The following is a 21547-nucleotide window of genomic DNA, read 5'->3' as shown; positions in this document are numbered from 1 at the left end:
GTGGCAGTGACAGGGTGACCCTTAGACTGGAAGTGCCTAGGGGATGCCCAATATGATATTTACTGGGGACCTCCAAAATACTAACACCAGCCCTGACAACATTCCCATTCAGATACCAGAGAAAATATTTTAAGAGGAGGAATAAGCTAGCTAGCATTAAACAAAGCAGTGAAATACTGCAGGACATGAAGAAATGCAGTATCTACTCCATTAGACTCAAACAAAAACAATCTGATCCCTTCAGATAGATATGTCTTTCTGCTAAGAAGGCCCTTTAGCATCAATGAGACATGATTAACATAGCTGAAGAAGGGACTTCCAAAATATCTGCACACTGATCACCAGGTTGAAAAGCCATTAAAAGCCATCAGTTGGGTAAAATTCAGTTACTGCCTAATACTTACATTGCCTTAAAGCCAGCAAAGAAGAAAATTGGAGAAAGTAAGAAAAATCAACCAGAAAAGAAGAAAACTCTGTCTGGGAAGAATCTTACAGCTGTTCAGCAAAAGACAGTTTTCAAGTTTCAATTTTGATGCAGGAGACAGCTTCCAATAATTTAGAGGTATGTAAAAATAAGTGAAACACTGAACGAATATGGAAAAAATAAAAGCTTTAATTAGTTAATCAGATGAACTGATATAAACGCAAAAAAATCAGAGGCTGAAGTTAACAAATGTCTGACTAAGCATAAGGCTTCTCACCAAGAGTTGGTACAAAAGTCAAAAGAAAGTGTACGCAGACAAAACTCGAAATTTTCTCTTGTACCAAAGAAGCAGGAAGGAAAACACTACATGAATTCTATCAAAGTACAAATAAATAACTGGAGTGGTACTCCAATGCAGGATTTGTTAATTGGGAGGGCACACTGTGTGTTTGCTCCAATTATGGCCACGAGAAAGCAGCAGATACCTATACTAGTAAAGATGCAATCATACCAGCAGAAGGAGCTGATCCTGACAAAACTGTGGCAGGAAGAAAAAAGTATTAACAACTGGAGACAACAGAGTGTTTGTGGAAAATGACTACTCATTGTATACCATGCAGTAGAGAAGAAAGTTTATCCCAGCAATCAGGGAATGTTTAGAGACAGGTATGAGATTCAAGCTGCTGTATCTAGCTGTCTTCATTACATAGGTTTCCTGGAGAATCAAATAAATTTTGGAAGCAGAGCAGGATAAGCAGGTAAAAGCAGTTAACTAACAAAGAGTGAGCCAGAAAAAAGAAAGGGACTTTGGTTCTCAATCTTCTGACAATAACAGACCATAAAGATATTTTGCCAGTGAAACATTTTCCACGGTTTGAAAAGGCAAATACTTGAGTGACAGAAAAAAAGCAGAGGACCTGACTAGAAGAATCAGGAGTCCCATGGACTTGAAACAGACACTGGTTTTGGGAAATTGAGATGATCAGGAAGAAGGCCAGCAATACTGCTAAATTAATGAATAAATGGGAGATTGTAAAGTTCAATCTCATTAGATACAGAATTAAACGTAAAATGCGGCTTTGCAAGAAGTGACTGAGAAAGGATGGAATTTTTTTGACTGCATTAAACTAGTGGGTGAACTATAAAGTATATACACAACTTTATATCATTAACATTTAGAAGTGCAATGAAGGGACTAAATAATTAAGTGTAAGTAAGACAGTTTTTTGTTTTATTGATATTTATTTACAAATTCCATTATGTAAACTGTATATTGCAAAGCCATTTTCCATACTGTGTAGAAGAAGTATTTTAAATGTCAGCTGGGGTAGTTTTATCAGTGGCTGCTATAGGTTATTAAATACATCAAAACAAGAAAGTACTTTTCCTTAATTCTGAGGTATCCAGGTTTATAATGCAACAAAGTAAGAAATTCTGGAGAGACGCAAGTTAAAATATAATGTTGTGATATTAGGGTCGGGATGTAAAAGTACAATGATCGCATTAAATGTATATTTAAAATAATCTCTCCTGTTTCCACAGAGATGGGTATCTAGATTAACGCCTTTGGTTAAGCAATAGGGCTTTAAAACAAGATAAAATAATGAAAGGCATGGAATGGGGCCATTTTTTTGTATTTGCAAAGTCATTGGCAATTTTTTACATAAGCAAAAGCTTTCAGTGGGAGACAATAAGTCTACAGCGGCAAGCAATTAATAATGAGAAGTCTTAACTCGGCGTTCTGGTTGAAATTTACAAAGATTCTTTCATGTACCTGCAAAGTCATTAGCTTTTTTTCTAATGCCCAACATCTTTTACTTGGAGAAGTCAAGTCAGCAGCTGCAAGCAATTAATCACGGAAGGTCTGAACACTGTTTGCTGAGTGAACTGTAGAAAATATTTCAGAGATATCGTCTACTTATCAAATGGACAGCATCAGGGCAAAACGGATCAAAGTACTCATCAATGGAACAATGCACTCAAGTAGTCAACAGCTTCAAATTGCAAGCAAAAGCGAAAATGTAGCATAACAATCTTGCTTTTACAGAGGGCTCACATCTGCAGAGAAATCAGCATGAGAGCTGCACTACCCACTCAGCCAGATGCTGAATACAGAGGAAAAACATGGATGGATCACACAGTTACTCTGGTGAGCAGAAGTCCATGTATTCCTGAAAAAAAAAGATATGCTACTACAAGGTACTGAAGCATCCAACAGGCAGCCAAATAAGTCATACCTGGAACATGTTCTAGACTACTATAAAATACATAGCATACACTGTTGGAAACTCCTGGGTTCTGGCTGGTATGGGATTCTCAAACAATCTGGAAATATATCGCTGATTGATAAGTATATTTCTTGGAATTTTAACCTTTCAGAGTTCTGCATTGTCTTAATTTTGCCTGAGTGAATTGTTTTATATATTTTCTAGCATTGTTTTCTGTTTCTCATCTGTCCTGAAACTGTTTCCCCCCCACCCTATTCTTGTGGTGTCATAGTTGGTGGCTTTGCAGTTGCCCGCCCCTACTGGAAATTTGGTCTGGGACACCCCTCCCAGTCTGGTGTTTGCTCTATTTAATACAGAGAGAACATTTGAGAAGGCCAACCCACTTAGGTTCTTAACCTTGAATTTTTTCTTCTGCTCCTTCTTCCTCTCTCCTTGCACTTTACTTAAAAAAATTGCATTTTATTTTGCTTTTGCATCATCTTAAAAGTAATCAATTGTATTTACTATGCTCCATTTATTACTGCTTTGTAGTAGCCTGATCAAATTGTAACTGTTATTCTAAGCCTTTTGTTTTAAGCACTTGGGCTCCATACCAGTTGTTTTGTGTGTGTTGTCTGCACTGTTGTGGCAGGACAGGTAGCTCTGGTTAAAGGCTTACTGTGCCTGCTTATTTGAACTGTTTTTTTTCTGAAATTGGTGCGCCTTGTTTGCTGACATCCTGAATCTAGCTTTGTTTGTATAACTTGAGCACTAATCCAGGCCATCTTTTTTGGAGAAGATTCCCCTGCACCCTAGTGGCAGGAGAGTGCAGTTAGAACTTGTCTAATTAAACACTACTGGGACAGGGCTCAGTTTTGAGCTTTTTTACTGGTTAATTGGGTAATTTGTTTAAATAAGTTTGATCATTTTCTATTGTTATATAAAAATGTACTTTGTTCATCTGCTTTTACTGTATTTGTGTTTCTTCCTACTTTATTACTTTAGTTTACTTTTGCTGCTTGTTCTTAAAAGTACTTAATTTCATTTATTCTGCTGCATTTATTACTGCTTGTTAGTAGACTGATTAAATTGTAACTGTTATTCTAAGCCTTTGGTTGAAGCACTTGGGCTTCAGACCAGTTGTTTTACATTAAGAAGGTTTGTTGTCTGCATTGTTGTGGCAGGACAGGTGGCTCACATCCTTCTTAGCTGGGAGTTGCTGATTGAAGGCTTAGTGTATGTTACTCTAAAAGTGTATTGGTTCTGGTTTAAGCACTTGGGCTTCGGGCCAGTTATTTTACATTAAGAAGGTGTGGTCTGCACTCTTGTGGGAGGAGAGGGTAGATTCTGCTATTCTGAGCTAGGAGTTTCTACTTAAAGGCTTATTGTGCCTGCTTATTTGAATTGTTTCTTTCTGAAATTGGTATGACTTGTTTGCTGTAGCATAGACAAAATTTAGACCTGCTGAATCTAGCTTTGGTTGTATAACTTGAATACTAATCCAGACCATCTTTTTTGGAGAAGGTTCCCTTGCACCCTAGTGGCAGGAGTGTGCAGTTAGAACTTGTCCGATTGAAAACTGCTGGAATGGGGCTCAGTTTTTAGCTTTTTATTGGTTAACTTTTTAATTTGTTTAAATCAGTTTGCTCATTTGCTACTGTTATATTTAAAAAAAATACCCTATATGCATCGCCGCTTAGCTAGGGTTAAACTATTCCTGGCGCCATAAAGTCTGCTCTTCAAATTTTCACTTAGAACTAGCCAGTTTTTTAGTTTTAGCACTCAAATCTGTTTCTTTGAGCTCAGCACTTGCGCAGAACTCATTGTAAGCACTAAATAAGGTACAAATTACTACTACAGCACTCAACTTTCCTCACTTGTCTAAAGGAAAACAGTTTTTAGCACTTAATAAATAAGCACCTATCCAGGCATGTCTAAGAGTCAGCTCCAGGTGTTTTCTCCTGTCTACCTGATGAATCTGGGCATCTTGGAGCAATGCAGCAATTGCCTCATGTACCCAGACATCCCTCTCCTCCTACCACCCAACACTACAACCTGTGAGAGATGCACTTATATAGCCAAACTGGAAGCAAAGCTCTCTTCACCCAAGACTGAACTAGACAGTCAAGAGAAGAAGGTAAACATCTGCACCACACCACACTCATCATATAGTCCCTCAAAACCTACACACCAAAACAGACACATAGAAACACAAAGTACACACCTACATTCATGGAGGCTCTCAATAAAAATCTGCTCAAGCAACAGAGACCTCCAAAACAGAAATGCAAGCAACCTCGATCCCCCACCACAACCCAAATGACACACAGCCCACAGACTCAGTGTGCCACTCAACCACAGCTCATAAGGCATAACAACGTACCCAACACTCTACTCATAGATGACTCTATAGTCAGACACACTGACGTTTCACTCACCAGGCTAAATAAGGAGAAAGTTACTGTCAGCTGCCTGTCGGGTTCCAGGATCCGCCACATAACGCACTCACTCACTCAGGTCACTCCACAACAAGTACAAATATGAATCTGTCATTGTCCATGTTGGTGTTAATGACGTGAGATGTACTTCCCTGGACTACATGAAAAGAGACATGGAGGAGCTCTCCGATCTTGTAGCCCAGAAAGGTACGACCCTAGCCCTGAGTAGCATCCTGCCATCACCCAGAATGATACCACAGTTTGTTTGTGTCTTTCAGCTTTTCCTGGTTAGGGGTCGCCACAGTGGAACTCCGGTCCGCTAATGACTGGCAGTAGATTTTTACGTACTGGCTTGCCGGGCCTAACGCACAACCTTCAACGAAGGAATGCCCATTCACGCATGTCGCTACACAGAAGATGCTCTAACTGAGAATCGAACGGGCAACGTCTAACTGTGAGGCGACAACGCTACCATAGCACCACCACCGCAGTGCCAGAATGATACCACAGTACAAGGACAAAATGATTGACTTCAACAATTGCCTAAGCTTCTGGTGTCATTCTAAGGGGATCCAGTACCTGTCTGCCTGGGATGACATGATCGACAGACCACGATGCTTTGCCAGAGATGGCCTGCACCTGTTGCCCTTGGGATTCCAGATACTGGCTAAGGCTCTTGTCACCCCTATAGTGCCTTTTTTAGGCAAGGTTCAAATGACAAATTCACCACCGTAACAGGTACAAGCAAGCAAAATCTGAGGGTAATGCTACTCAATGCTAGAAGTCTAAACCTTAAAATGCATTCACTAGAAGAACTCCTTCAAATGGAGAACATCGACATCTGTGCAGTGACACAGACCTGGTTCAAGGCTCCAGAGAGCATCCCTGCATTACCAGGCTATAATTCATACCACACCTTTCGGCCACCTAACCTGGACCGAAACACTAAAGGCAGAGGTGTGTCCATATTCATTAAGGATATCCACACCTCCAGGCTAGTTGCTCAGCATAATGCATCCGAGATTATCCAAGTGCAACTAACTCTGGGCAAGACTGCAATCCAAACTGTAACTTGCTAAAGATCTCTCATCATGCCCCAGGATTCCCACTCCTCATTTCTTGATACACTGGAAAATATTAGGGTACAACCCAACACCCTCATAATGGACAATTTCAACTACCCCACCATTAACTGGGAAAACTACTCATGTACCAACTCTTTTGCTCAATGTTTTCTGGAATTCATAAATTCCAATGCATTGAATCAACTTATCCACACCCCCGTCAGGACTTATCCACACCCCCGTCAGGGGCAGCAACATCCTAGACCTTGTCATTACCAACATGGGCGACCAGTGTTACACACCAGAGGTCAATTCCTCATTGGTCAGATCCAACCACAAGCTAATCACCCTAGACAACCACATCCCACCCCCCATTAGGGAAACCACCGTAAAAAATTTCTCCAAAGCCAACTTCACGCTTCTTAAGACAGAAGTAGCAAACTTCATTACACCCATGCAGATGGACAATAGAGGTAAGAGTGCTGAATCCTACACAAATGCACTTTATAAGCACTTACTCTGGTGCATGGATCGTGCTATCCCTAACAGAACCAAGATGCTATCGTCCAAAAAAAGGAAGCTAATCTGGTGGTCCCCTGCCATAAACAAACTCTACAACAGAAGTAAGAAACTGTTGCAAAAAAGAGTAAAATCCCATGACTGGAGGAGCTCCCTGGCCAGCCTCAGTAAGAAACTGAGATCCCTCATAAAATCCTCCAAAGTTAGCTACGAATACAAAATCGCTATTGATTCTAAAGACAACCACAAAGCATTTTATAACTATGTCAAGAATCTCAATGGCAACACTCAGATCTGCTCTAAGATACAATACAATGGCACTAAATATACAGAACCAACTGATATTGCCAACATCCTGGCAGATAGGTTCAAGTGCTTACTTTACCCCCCTCTCATCCCTTAAATGGCCCATCTCTATACCGGAAGAAGGCAAAGTTCCTGTAATCATGGCTGCACAGGTAAAAAACACACTCTCCAAAGCCAAGAACACAGCATCCATGGGACCTGACAACATCCCAGGCTGCGTTCTACACGAACTACAGAATGAACTGGCACCCCACCTAAGCACCATATTCAATCATAGCCTTACCTCAGGCTTTGTGCCCACTGAATGGCACACAGCGGCAGTTATCCCACTCCACAAAGGGGGAGCCACCACGGACCCCGGGAACTACCTCCCCATTAGCCTAACAAGCCTGGTCAGCAAGGACATGGAACTTATAAATAAAAACATTGGTAATCTCCAAACTCTGGACCCCACCCAGTTTGGGTTTGTAAAAGGCAGATCATGTCTCCTAAACCTGATAGACTTCTTTGAAGCAGTCACCAAAGCCATAGATGAGGGTAAAGTGGTTCACACAGCCTATCTAGATCTTGCCAAGGCTTTTGACACCATCCCCCACTCTGGAATTATATATAAACTCACTAAACTAGGTATAAATCCCTATGTCGCAAGATGGGTTGCCAACTGGCTCACTGACAGAACTCACACTGAGAAAATAGCAGACTCCAAATCCGACTTCAGACCAGTGACAAATGAAGTACCACAGGGTTCAGTCCTGGGTCCTCTCCTGCTTGGTATCTACTTTTCTGAAATACAAGCTAACACAGAAGGTCTTTGGCTAACAAAGTTCGCAGATGATTGTAAACTAGGAGCCATAATCGAAACTCCTAATGATGTGGACATTCTACAAAAGGGCCTCACTGAGACATATGCCTGGTGTCAAAGCCATGGCTTCAAGCTCAATGCCAAAAAGTGCACTGTCATCCCCTTTGGTAAAAAACTCTGTACCCATGAGCTACCACATAAGTGGTAAAGTGTGATAAGAGACCTTGGGACACAGGTGGACAGTAGTCTCTCCTTTGATAATCACATCGCCACAGTAGTCAGGAAATCTTTCTATGTGGCACACCTCATCACAAAAGGTTTCTCATCCAGGAAAAAAGAGGTCATTGTTTCCCTCTACTCGTCACTCATTAGACCCATTATAGAGTACAATGCCCCTTTTGGTATGTACCTCAGAAGACATCTACAACAACTGGAAAGGCCACAGAAATACCTCACAAAGAGGATTACTGGCCTCAAACAGATGCCCTATGCAGACCGTCTCAAAAAACTCCAGCTTTACTCTGTTGCATATTGCCTACTCAAAGGCGATGATCTCTACCTAACATACAAAGCTATGTCAAACCCAGAGCTGCTGGACATGCCCCACTTAAAGAAATCCCAACCCCTCCGAACTACACGCTCTGAGGACCTAATCCTTGTCACCACAATAAACAGAACACGCTGGAGGGATAGATTCCTGTCCCAGAGACTTCCCATACTCTGGAACAAACTACCTATCTATATCAAACAAAGTTTCTCATTAGCACTCTTCAAGAAAAATCTTGATGATTGGATGGGAAATAGGAAAGTCACCCCAGGGATTACCTCTGTGGCTCTGCTCGACAGTGGCACAGGAAAATAATCTTCTTGGGTGGCAAAAGTCAGGGTACCTTTTTGGCTGGGCTTGTGTAGGCACCAGGGCCGATAGCCTAGTACCTACCTATGAACATATGAAATAATTTTGGTAACATATGTATAGTACAGTATAACTATATTAACACAGCTTACAGTGTGCTTCAAAATGTATGCCAGTCTAACAAATGAGGGGGCAAAACTGAAACTCAGAAAATTTAGATTAAAATCACTATTATCCTACTACAGCTGTACTGCGCTGCAAGTTTACCACACAATTGAGGATATGAAGCAAAAACAAAATATTCAGAGAGCAAACAAGTTCATGCCTTATTTTTTTCAAACACATCCAGTATGAAACAAAATTTTGATAAAGGAACAATGTCACTGGGTATGTGAGAAGATGGTAGGTGGAGGCAACTTATAGAATATCTGGCAAATGGAGGTGTGCCAAATTCAAGGGGTCATGCATGGTGTCAAGAACAACTGCAAGTTTTAAATTGGCCTAATCAGCTTGCTGTCTTATCTTATAAGCAATTCTGCCTAAGAGACATTTCCTAAGATTCAGAGAATTCCTCTCTGCCCATGCTAAATGTCCAACATAGGCTGATCAATTAGTGCGAAGTTGAAATATTCTAGTTCAGAGACATAGCAAAGCTATAATGAGAAACCCGTCATTAGCAGCTCATTAACATGTCTCTGAATATAACAATTTGCCTGCTGTCAGACCTGCCCACACTGGTGTTCCTCTATCAGCCCATGCATCAGTTTGCAAAGGTACCCCTCAAAAGCTAACACACTGTCCCATAAATTGACTCATTCACACACACACACACACACAAACATGACCCCCACATACAGATGCTCACACTCAAAGTAACGCACACACAACCGCCAACCATACCTCAACCTCTTACTTCAAGAAATCTGGACAAAGATGGACTAAATTGGGAAGACAAAGGCCCAAAAATAGGGAGAGATCTTAAATATTGCTCTTTTAAACTTGGTAAGTTGCTAGTGTATTTGAAGTCTGAAATTCAAATGTATGTCATTATTTAGTGACTTCAATCCTCAGGTCAAATTTTATAAGGACTAGACCAAAAATATGAAGCAAAATCTGGACAGTTGAGGTACGCTGCCAACAACCCCCCCCCCCCCAAATGCAAATACAGACTCAGCATCCCCTAAAGAACCCCTGTGGTCTGAAAACCCAGACAGGCAGATACACAAATACACAAGCACACTCACGCAAGTATGTGCACACACACCAGCCTCATTCATAGCTTTACAGACATATTCACACACACTGTCACCCACATACATACACTGTCACACTTCTACAAATTCACTAATTTTAACTGTGACTACTTCCTTAAGAATCAATGACCATCTGTTGCTGGGGTTCACTTTTTCCTTGTAGAGTAAATGTTTTCTGGACCAACCGATTCAAGTGGGAGCAATGAATATACCCAAGGGACAGCATATGACTAATTAGCATTAGCAAATCACCTGGACCGCTGCATCAGCTAGACCACTCTCAACACTACAGCTTCCTGTGAGAAGAAAACCTTAGTAGTAAGAGGCTTACGACTTGCATGGAAACCTTACAATATACGGTTTCCACATCGCAGTACGCCTTTCTGAATTCTCCCCATTGTTTTTTTTTTCATTAACTGCTGCCTAAAATGTTCCACAGGAATAAGCAATTATGAAATATATTAAAAATATCTGAACACAAAAGGCTGTAGACTGCAAATGCCACTGCACCAGAAGAACGATGAAGCTGTATCGTAAAACCATTTTAATGGATAATAGAAATGAAAAAAACACACAGATAAAAGTAAAGCGTTTTTCATCCCACTTAGTTGTTGGACTTCTTCAGACAAAGAACCATACAACAACTACAGATATATATCCTGGTGAGGTGGTGCCACAATTACAAACACCACAGCTGAACTTAATACTAATTAAGTGTTAAGTAGTTTAAACTATTAAAGAAACTGTGTTTGCCATGGAACATTAAATATCATGCTTATCTGACAACAACTAAACAAGTCGGAGACATTTAAATGTTATAAATTGTAAAATATTAAGAACTTTTTAAAAAAAATTTTTAATCTTTTTTAAAACATGTACATACTTAACGATATTGGGTCCTTAGTAATGAGATACGAATCCAATAAATACATACGAAATATATAATATAAAATACAGGTATTTACCGTAAACAAAATCCTGTTGTCAGACAATAGCTTACTATAGAAAAACTCATGAATCTAGCGTGTATACAATGTGAAAAAGGGAAGGGGAAAAAAAGGGGCAAAAAACACAATTCGAATGCCACAACTAATTTAAACAAATAATAGTTTGACCCAATAAAGAACTTTGTTACCATAAAGGTAGTCTAATCTGGTACTAATCTAATGTGAACCAAAACCATGAATGGAATAAATATTAAAACAATTTATTAAGAATATTGCAAACTATGATATGTGCCTTGTATACATTGAGGGTGATAAGTCTACAGTAGTGGAACTAGCTGATCCAAGGAATACATCTGAACCATGTATATAAACAATGTGTAAAGACCGTATCAAGCAAGCAAAATCAGTGTGACTAAATACATAAGACTCGTAGATCTGGTATGCATTGTGTGTATGAAAAAGGGGGGGGTGTTGGGAAAAATTGAATAAAATATATATATAAAAATATCACCAATAACATCATAGAAAAACAGGTTGATGTAGAACATAACTGTATAGAACAAGCCGATATTAAAACAATAACTAATATCTAAATCACAAACATGATGAAAATAGAGATAGATCTATTCAGTACATACTCATAAAATATATGCATAAGAAGTATAATATGAAAAAGTGTGAAAGTGTAAGTATGTCAATACATGGATATAACTGCACTGTTGAATCCAAATGGAATATGTGTATAGTTATATCCTCATCTACACAAACTTCTTAGCTTCAATATTGGATAGAAGGAGCATATTTCGTTGAGTCCAAGAATGACACTGGCATTACACTGGATCTGCCAGTATAATTTTAATACCTCTAATTGTACATGGTATGGTCCACCCCTACCATCTGTGGGAACACAATCGACTGCTCTAAACAGAAATTTAGATTCGGATTTTCCATTGTATGTTTTGCTAAGGCATTTTCAGATTTGTTTTTCCTAATAGCATATAAGTGTTCATAGACACGTTCACAGAGTTTTCTGTCAGTTTTCCTAAAATAAAATGCTGGGCATTGTTGACACTGAGCTACATATACTACACCTTTAGACTGACAGGACAATTTGTGTCTCACCTCATATGTAACATTCCTTATACAAAAAGTTTCCCCAGTATTCATATGAGAACAATAATTACACATATTGCATTGAAACATGCCCTTTCTCCATGGTAGTCCCTGTATGTTGCTCTCCATGATTTGTTTGATTTTTTTTACTCTTCTCCAAACTATTTTTGGTTTGTCCGGTAGTTTATTTCCTAATTCTTTGTCATTAATTATTGGCCAATTTTTATTGATTATCAATGTGATAACCTCATTGTCAATACTGAAAGGGGTTATGAATGCCAATCTTAGTAATGATGTGTCTGGTTTTTGAACCTGTACCACCAAGTGTTTTGTACCACCAAGGATAGCTTGGTAAATACCTGATTCTCTTTTTGTTTTTACTTCATTGATCAGACTGTCTATGAGTTGTTTTGGATAACCACGTCTCATAAACATGTCTCTGAGTAATTGGCACTCATCAAAAAAATCCACATCTCTGGACACCATATGGGCTGCTCTGACCAGTTGGCCTTTTACTACTGATTTTTTCTGATACCAAGGATGGTTGCTAGTATAATGGAGAAAGGTGTTAGAATATGTTTCTTTCCTATAAATTTTAGCACAAAATGATCTGTTCTTATGGTCCTTCCATAAATCTGCGTCTAAGTAGGCAATCCTTTCACTACTATACGTATATGTGAAAGACAAGAAACCAGAGCTGTTATTGAAAGATGAAACAAAATCAAATGCTGTTTTTTCGTTTCCTTCCAGTAAAATAAAAATGTCATCTAGGAAACATGTATAGAATTTAATTTCCCAGTAAGCCATGACTAAATTAGCGAAGATCCCCCCACATGGGGAGCCCATGGCTACACCTATTTTCTGTAGGTAGGTTTTGTTGTTGAAAATCAAGACGTTGTATGATAGAACTATGTCTAGCATTTCTTCTATCAAGGTGATTTCTGACTGTTTAGCCCCTCTTTTCCTTAACATGAAGCTCACCCATTCTATACCGTCTTGGTGAGGGATGCATGTGTACAAATCTTTCACGTCGACGGTTAGAAAGTTTAAGCTGCCATTGTACTCGAAATTGTTAATATTCTGAAGGAAAGACCAGGAGTCTTTATATATTGCTTTCTCTTGTTGTACATATGTCTGTAAAATATTATCCACCATTTTCACGCACGGGTATGTGATACTACTTCTAGCGTCAACTAAAGGTCTCATGGGGGATCAACCAGCGATTTATGTTTGGAGTTCCTGGTTTCGACATGGCTGAAGAACCAGCACTTGCCACACCCTTTCACCATTACTTAGTGACAGTGATAATGTGAAAGTAACCGCTCTCATAGAAGTGTTAACGAAGCAAGTTGATGCATTGAACAGGAAGTTTGATGCACTTCCTATAGATTTTATTTTAAATTTCCAGCGTTCATCTACAAGCTTACATCTACCTAAATCGGTCACAGAGCAAACAACTACAGGAGTTAACATTACATCTAACCTAACAACACTTCCAAGTACATTTTTGGATAGAGTACAAAGGGAAGGTAACAACATGCAGGATAACAGCATTCTGCAACAGAACCGGACTGGTGATAGCCCAATAATGGAGATTAGCAACGGATCCACTAGGCTTATTGGGGCTCCAAAATTAACCAAATGGTTAATAGAACCTCTTTCGCTACAAATACCTACAAGTAGCAGGACACAGGAGCAACCGGCCAAGGATTCCGCAGACATTTCTGCATTATTAAAGCAGCTGGACCAGAAACTAGTTAAATATAAAAAAACGCAACTGGAAATCACCTATTTTCATGAGTGATTAAGTGAGGGAATAGTCCCTAAAGGTTTAAGATCTTGGCAGTACCCGACTGGGCTCATGGACGGGTCACTATTTCACCAAGATCTACTTAAACTTTTCAACAAACATGGGTTAGAACTACTAGAAGTAATGTGTAAACACTACCAACTATCGGCTGCTTCACTTATGGAAGAAGCAACCACCTTGAATGAATTAATTCAAAAGAACATTAATTTTGCACGATACCAGTATGATTATGAACGTATCTTCGGCAGTATTGATCAATATATGGGCAAATTAAAAGAAGGCAAACTCAAAAAGTTAAATAGAGACAGACAAGCATACAGCAGTGGAACGGCTTACCCAACCCCCCCCCCCTCCCAAGTTAAAACATGGATTGGTCCTAAGCAACCTAGTGGAAAGAATTACACAAGCCAAGTTGATAATAGTGTGCAAATCCCACAAGACAATTTGTCATTTAACACTGCAAATAATGTGGAGCAACATAATATTGACAATGTTGTGGATGAATCAACTCCCCAGCAGCCAAATTTTCGAATGGGAGCCTCACATTACAACTTGAGGAAGAATACGAACTACGAGAACAATCACAACAACAGGAACAACACCAACCCATGAGGGAAGAGGGGGAGGTAAATATTGACTCCAACATTTACCCCATTATTTTAAATAACCTAGACAAGGACTTTAACATTTTTAACTATACCAATGTGGTAATTGAGCCTGTTGTTACTGAACTATTGGCTAGAGGTAACACCTTTGTTCCCAGCAGTAAGGCTGATATTGTTAAAACATTAATTGATTTAAAATTATTTCTTAGAAAAATGAATTTGAATCTATTTTTCAGTGGTGAACAAAAAGAAACTAACAATTTCCATATTACTAGTACGTTTCTACCACCTATGCACCCTGTTTTGAGTTTATTTGAAAAAAATATGCGAGATAGATCTAAGAAATATGTTGTGTTCTAACTTCAATAGGAAGAACATGTCATTTAATGTTACTACAAAAGAAAGAACAGCTTTGCAGTCATTGAGAGAAACAGGGGTTAGGTTCATGCAACCAAATAAAGGAGGCGGACTAGTGGTTATGACACAGGCACAATATACCGACAAAATGTCAAGTATATTAAACAGTGATGCTTAGCAAGAAACCTCCAGAAATTAATTGCAACAAGCATACTCTAGAATAGGGTCACTATTTAATGACTTCTTCATAGAAGGCAGAATAGACCTGTCAACATTCAACTATTTGACCATGTTAACACCTAGAACCCCAAACCTTTTTGGTATTCCTAAAATACATAAATCGCTGGTTGATCCCCCCATGAGACCTTTAGTTGACACTAGAAATAGTATCACATACCCGTGCGCGAAAACAGTGGATAATATTTTACAGAAATATGTACAAGAGAAAGCAATATGTAAAGACTCCTGGTCTTTCCTTCAGAATATTAACAACTTCGAGTACAATGGCAGCTTAAACTTTCTAACCGTCGACGTGAAAGATTTGTACACATGCATCCCTCACCAAGACGGTATAGAATGGGTGAGCTTCATGTTAAGGAAAAGAGGGGCTAAACAGTCAGAAATCACCTTGATAGAAGAAATGCTAGACATAGTTCTATCATACAACGTCTTGATTTTCAACAACAAAACCTACCTACAGAAAATAGGTGTAGCCATGGGCTCCCCATGTGGGGGGAGCTTCGCTAATTTAGTCATGGCTTACTGGGAACAAGAAGTGATACGGAAGGATGACCAAATGATGAATAAAATTAAATTCTATACACGTTTCCTAGATGACATTTTTATTTTACTGGAAGGAGACAAAAAAACAGCATTTGATTTGGTTTCATCTTTCAATAACAGCTCTGGTTTCTTGTCTTTCACGTATACATATAGTAGTGAAAGGATTGCCTACTTAGATGTAGATTTATGAAAGGACCATAAGAACAGATCATTTTGTGCTAAAATTTATAGGAAAGAAACATATTCTAACACTTTTCTCCATTATACTAGCAACCATCCTTGGTATCAGAAAACATCAGTAGTAAAAGGCCAACTGGTCAGAACAGCCCGTATTGTGTCCAGAGATGTGGATTTTTTTTTTTATTTGTGGCAATTACTCAGAGACATGTTTATGAGACGTGGTTATCCAAAACAACTCATAGACAGTCTGATCAATGAAGTAAAAACAAAAAGAGAATCAGTTATTTACCAAGCTATCCTTGGTGGTACAGGTTCAAAAACCAGACACATCATTACTGAGATTGGCATTCATAACACCTTTCAGTATTGACAGTGAGGTTATCACATTGATAATCAATAAAAATTGGCCAATAATTAATAATGACAAAGAATTAGGAAATAAACTACCGGACAAACCAAAAATAGTTTGGAGAAGAGGTAAAAAAAATCAAACAAATCATGGAGAGCAACATACAGGGACTACCATGGAGAAAGGGCATGTTTCAATGCAATATGTGTAATTATTGTTCTCATATGAATACTGGGGAAACTTTTTGTATAAGGAATGTTACATATGAGGTGAGACACAAATTGTCCTGTCAGTCTAAAGATGTAGTATATGTAGCTCAGTGTCAACAATGCCCAGCATTTTATTTTGGGAAAACTGACAGAAAACTCTGTGAACGTGTCTATGAACACTTATATGCTATTAGGAAAAACAAATCTGAAAATGCCTTAGCAAAACATACAATGGAAAATCCGAATCTAAATTTCTGTTTAGAGCAGTCGATTGTGTTCCCACAGATGGTAGGGGTGGACCATACCATGTACAATTAGAGGTATTGGAATTATACTGGCAGATCCGGTGTAATGCCAGTGTCATTCCTGGACTCAACGAAATATGCTCCCTCTATCCAAAATTGAAACTAAGAAGTTTGTGTAGATGAGGATATAACTAAACACACATTCCATTTGGATTCAACAGTGTAGTTATATCCATGTATTGACATACTTATACTTTCACACTTTTTCATATTATACTTCTTATACATATATTTTATGAGTATGTACTGAATAGATCTATCTCTATTTTCATCACGTTTGTGATTTAGATATTAGTTATTGTTTCAATATCGACTTGTTCTATACAGTTATGTTCTACATCAACCTGGTTTTCTATGTTGTTATTGGTGATATTTTTATATATATATTTTATTCAATTTTTCCCAACACCCCCCCCCTTTTTCATACACACTATGCATACCAGATCTACGAGTCTTATGTATTTAGACACACTGATTTTGCTTGCTTGATACGGTCTTTACACATTGTTTATATACATGGTTCAGATGTATTCCTTGGATCAGCTAGTTCCACTACTGTAGACTTATCACCCTCAATGTATGCAAGGCGCATATCATAGTTTGCAATATTCTTAATAAATTGTTTTAATATTTATTCCATTCATGGTTTTGGTTCACATTAGACTAGTACCAGATTAGACTACCTTTATGGTAACAAAGTTCTTTATTGGGTCAAACTATTATTTGTTTAAATTAGTTGTGGCATTCGAACTGTGTTTTTTGCCCCTTTTTTTCCCCTTCCCTTTTTCACATTGTATACACGCTAGATTCATGAGTTTTTCTATAGTAAGCTATTGTCTGACAACAGGATTTTGTTTACGGTAAATACCTGTATTTTATATTATATATTTCGTATGTATTTATTGGATTCGTATCTCATTACTAAGGACCCAATATCGTTAAGTATATACATGTTTTAAAAAAGATTTTAAAACGTTTTTAAAAAAACGTTCTTAATATTTTACAATTTATAACATTTAAATGTCTCCGACTTGTTAAGTTGTCAGATAAGCATGATATTTAATGTTCCACGGCAAACACAGTTTCTTTAATACTTTAAACTACTTAACACTTAATTAGTATTAAGTTCAACTGTGGTGTTTGTAATTGTGGCACCACCCCACCAGGATATATATCTGTAGTTGCTGTATGGTTCTTTGTCTGAAGAAGTCCCACAACTAAGTGGGATGAAAAGCGCTTTACTTTTAATCTGTGTGTTTTTTTCATTTCTATTATCCATTAAAATGGTTTTACGATACAGCTTCATTGTTCTTCTGGTGCAGTGGCATTTGCGGTCTACAGCCTTTTGTGTTCAGCTGTTACATTGTTTGTTGGTGTTTGGAGTTCTATTAGAAATATGTTAATGCTTCTGAGAAAGTTGAAGTTTGTTTGTCTTTTCGGCTTTTTCACGGTTTTGCTGAACTCTGGTCCGCTAATAAATGGCAGTAGATTTTTTTTTTTTGGTGCAGAGTTGCCAGCCCGACGCCCAACCTTCAGAGAATGCACGCCCATTCACGCATGTCTTTCGGAGGCCACTCGACCGTGGGGAGGACATGCAGACTCCACACAGAAGGCACTCCAGCCGAGAATCGAACAGGAGAACTTCTTGTTGTGAGGCAACAACTACTGCTGTATCACCGCAGCGGCATATCTTTTTCTACCACTGAAGCTGGCTTTACTGGAGACTGATTTAACACTATACAAGCGTTACAGCATGTGAAAGCAGTTAAACCGCTCCTAGAATACAGGACACAGTTTGGATCTTGCAACAATTCAGCTCAAGGGTGCACCCATTACATAACACGAGTACCTAACAAATATTGATACAAACAGACTTGCATTCATCTTAAGTGCCTAAAAGCACATGCAGGCAACCACTGACTGAAAAGATGATTTCTTGCAACAAAGTATGTATGATCACAGTTCTAGGAACAGAAACGGTTTCTCTACAGAAACAAAATGACAGCACGTGAAAAAAAATTAAAAAACTGACAAAAGATATTCTAGTGTACCTCTCGTATCCTAGGATACCAGATGTGCTCGGTGTGCAGTAACTCAGTTGCATTAACCACTGGGATATCTAAAAAAGAGATCAGATAATTATGTAAGGTCTCTTTTCCTGGTCAAACTGCACAATAATCCAACATTTGCTAACATTTCATCCAAACCAAACCAGACTCCATTAATATTAGTGCTTATGCATTCCAATTATTATTATTTATATTGCACTTCATTCTTTAGGTGTTACTAAAGATCTAGCTGTTAATAAATACCTTATGGTAACAGCAATACTTCTTCATTACAGATGTTATGCAATCAAACAAAGCATTCATTTAACAGCACACCATATATTACATTCCTCCAGCAGCCCAGTGTAAAAAGAAAGCTTTACTTTCCATGTGGCAGCACCAATTTATTAGACATTTTTTAAATATATACAAAAAATAAATACATTTAAGACAAGATGTACATTTTAATATCTACCTAATAACATACAAATGATCTAGAATTAAAAGAAATATGGGTAAATGTATATACTTGTTCTTTTATAGACTTCCAAAATATGACGTGACAATATGACACGCTAAAGGATAATGCTGCCCAAAATGCAGAAACCTTTACAAATGCACTGTATGAGCACCTACAAGGATGCATGGATCATGCTATCCCTAGCAAAACCAAGACCCGCTCCTCTAAGAGAAGGAAACCAGTTTGGTGGACAATACCAGAAAAGTGTAGTGCCCCAGAAATCACAGATGCACAGGTGAAAACAGCCCTTTCAAAAGCCAAAAACACAGCGTCAATGGGACCAGATGGTGTCCCAGGCTGCGTCTTGCACGAACTACAGAATGAACTTAACCCCCCACCTAAACACGCTGTTCAACCTCAGCCTCTCCACAGGCTACGTGCCCATAGAATGGCACACAGCAACGGTTATTCCTCTCCACAAAGGAGAGGCCACAATTGACCCTGGTAACTATCACCCCATAAGCCTGACTAGCCTGGTCAGCAAGGCTATGGAGTGCATCATCACGGAACTCATTAACAAAGACATTGGGAACCTCCAAACACTTGACCTGACCCAGTTTGGCTTTGTTAAGGGAGATCATGCCTACTAAACCTGGTTGACTTCTTCAAGACAGTCACCAAGGCCATAGACGAGGGAAAGATGGTTCACACAGCCTACCTTGCTCTCGCCAAGGCGTTCGACACCATTCCCCACTCGGGTATTACAGAAAAACTCACCAGCCTGAACATAAACCCCTACATCATGAGATGAGTTGCCAACTGGCTTACAGACAGTACTCACATGGTAAGAATAGCGGGCTCCAGGTCCGACTCTAAACCAGTCACAAGTGGTGTCCCGCAAGGCTCGGTCCTAGGACCCCTACTGTTTAGCATATACTTCACAGAAGTACAGGCAAACACAAGAGGACTATGGCTAACCAAGTTCATCAATGACTGCAAACTGGGAGCCATAATTGACTCTCTGGCTGACACAGACATTCTCCAAAAGGGCCTTACTGAGACGGACACCTGGTGTCAAAAGTCATGGCCTCAAGCTAAATGCCAAAAAATTCATAGTCATCCCATATGGCAAAAACAAAACACCCACAAATTACCACATAGGTGGCAGCCCCCTTAATACAGAAGAGGTAATAAGAGATCTGGGGACCCAAGTAGATAGTAATCTCTCCTTTGACAATCATATTGCCAAAGTAGTTAGGAAATCCATCTATGTGGCCCATCTAATTACTAAAGGGTTTGCATCTAGAAATAAAAAGGTTATAGTACCCCTCTACTCGTCACTCATTATACCCATCATAGAGTACAATGCCCCATTTGGAATGTACCTCACAAGACACTTCCAACAGCTGGAAAGACCACAAAAGTACCTCACCAAGAGGATTACTGGCCTCAAACATATGTCCTATGTAGCCCGACTGAAAAAACTCTGGCTGTATTCAGTGGCATATCGCTTACTCAGAGGTGATCTCTGCCTGACTTACAAAGCCATGTCCATCTCAGAACTGATGGACATGCTCCTCCTAAAGAAATCCAAATCACTGCGAGCCACACGCTCTAGTGAACTAAACCCCGCCACAACAATAAATAGAACATGCTGGAGGGATAGATTCCTGTCACAGAGACTCCCCATGCTTTGGAACAAAATTCCAAATTACACCAGGCAGAGCCCATCACTAACAATCTTCAAGAGAAACCTTGATGAGTGGATGAGTAACAGAAAATACACCACTGGGATCACTTTATTGGCTCTGCTTGACAGAGGATCAGTTAATTAATCAATGGGATGACGAAAGCCGACACACTCTGGCTATGTTTATAAATGCCCTCGGGCAGATAGCCTAGTACCCTACCTATGAAGCTATGACATCGCTCCCAAATGAAAAAAGGATAAAAAATAAAAGATGTGTGCTCACTTGATCATTTATCTGAGTGGAGGATTCTGCAGTGAGCAAAAGGTAGAATTTCCTCAGGATTTCCTCTTCACACCCTCAGCTTGGTATAATTCAGAAATTTCTCTTATTCCCATAGGTGGGGATGAATGAGCCTCTGCCTATCTCACGTTGAGACTTCACATATTAGACTATAACAGCATGCCAGCATCTGTGTTCTCCAGTTTGACCCAGATACACTCAGTGAGCAGAACTTGGCATGCAAACAAAAACACAGTAATAAAAATATATACCTGCATAACACACTGGATATTCCTCCACAGAAGCCAGATGGAGGGAATATTTCAAATAAAGGGGAATGGCAGAAAAGAAAAACATATCCACTGCAGAAAGCCTCCTTACAGAATAACTGATGAGGTGAATATGTTTGTTATATCTGACTTCTGAGTGTTTTTGCAGGAGTAAGTGCTAGGAAGAATTTCTAGCACTAAAATGTAAGCTCCCATGGGATGCTGGAGGAAGGTTATAATTTAAGGTCTCAAAGTGAAATCCTGTAGCTCTAA

General features: G+C 39.0%; 1 protein-coding gene across 3 annotated transcripts in view; it reads right to left on the bottom strand.

The window, feature by feature from the left end:
- Positions 1-21547, bottom strand: part of SLC23A2 (solute carrier family 23 member 2) — a 1130684-nt gene that overhangs the window by 369966 nt on the left and 739171 nt on the right. For all 3 annotated transcript variants that reach the window (XM_044083095.1, XM_044083098.1, XM_044083097.1), the window contains exon 7: positions 18579-18646. In XM_044083095.1, coding sequence (XP_043939030.1) covers positions 18579-18646 — 68 coding nt within the window. The remainder of the gene's footprint in view (positions 1-18578; positions 18647-21547) is intronic.

This window comes from Protopterus annectens, chromosome 9.part0, assembly GCF_019279795.1.
Source record: "Protopterus annectens isolate FY-2018-M chromosome 9.part0, PAN1.0, whole genome shotgun sequence".
Taxonomy (NCBI): domain Eukaryota; kingdom Metazoa; phylum Chordata; order Ceratodontiformes; family Protopteridae; genus Protopterus; species Protopterus annectens.
The sequence above is the reverse complement of the archived record's forward strand: the minus strand, read 5'-3'. Positions and strand labels throughout refer to the sequence as shown.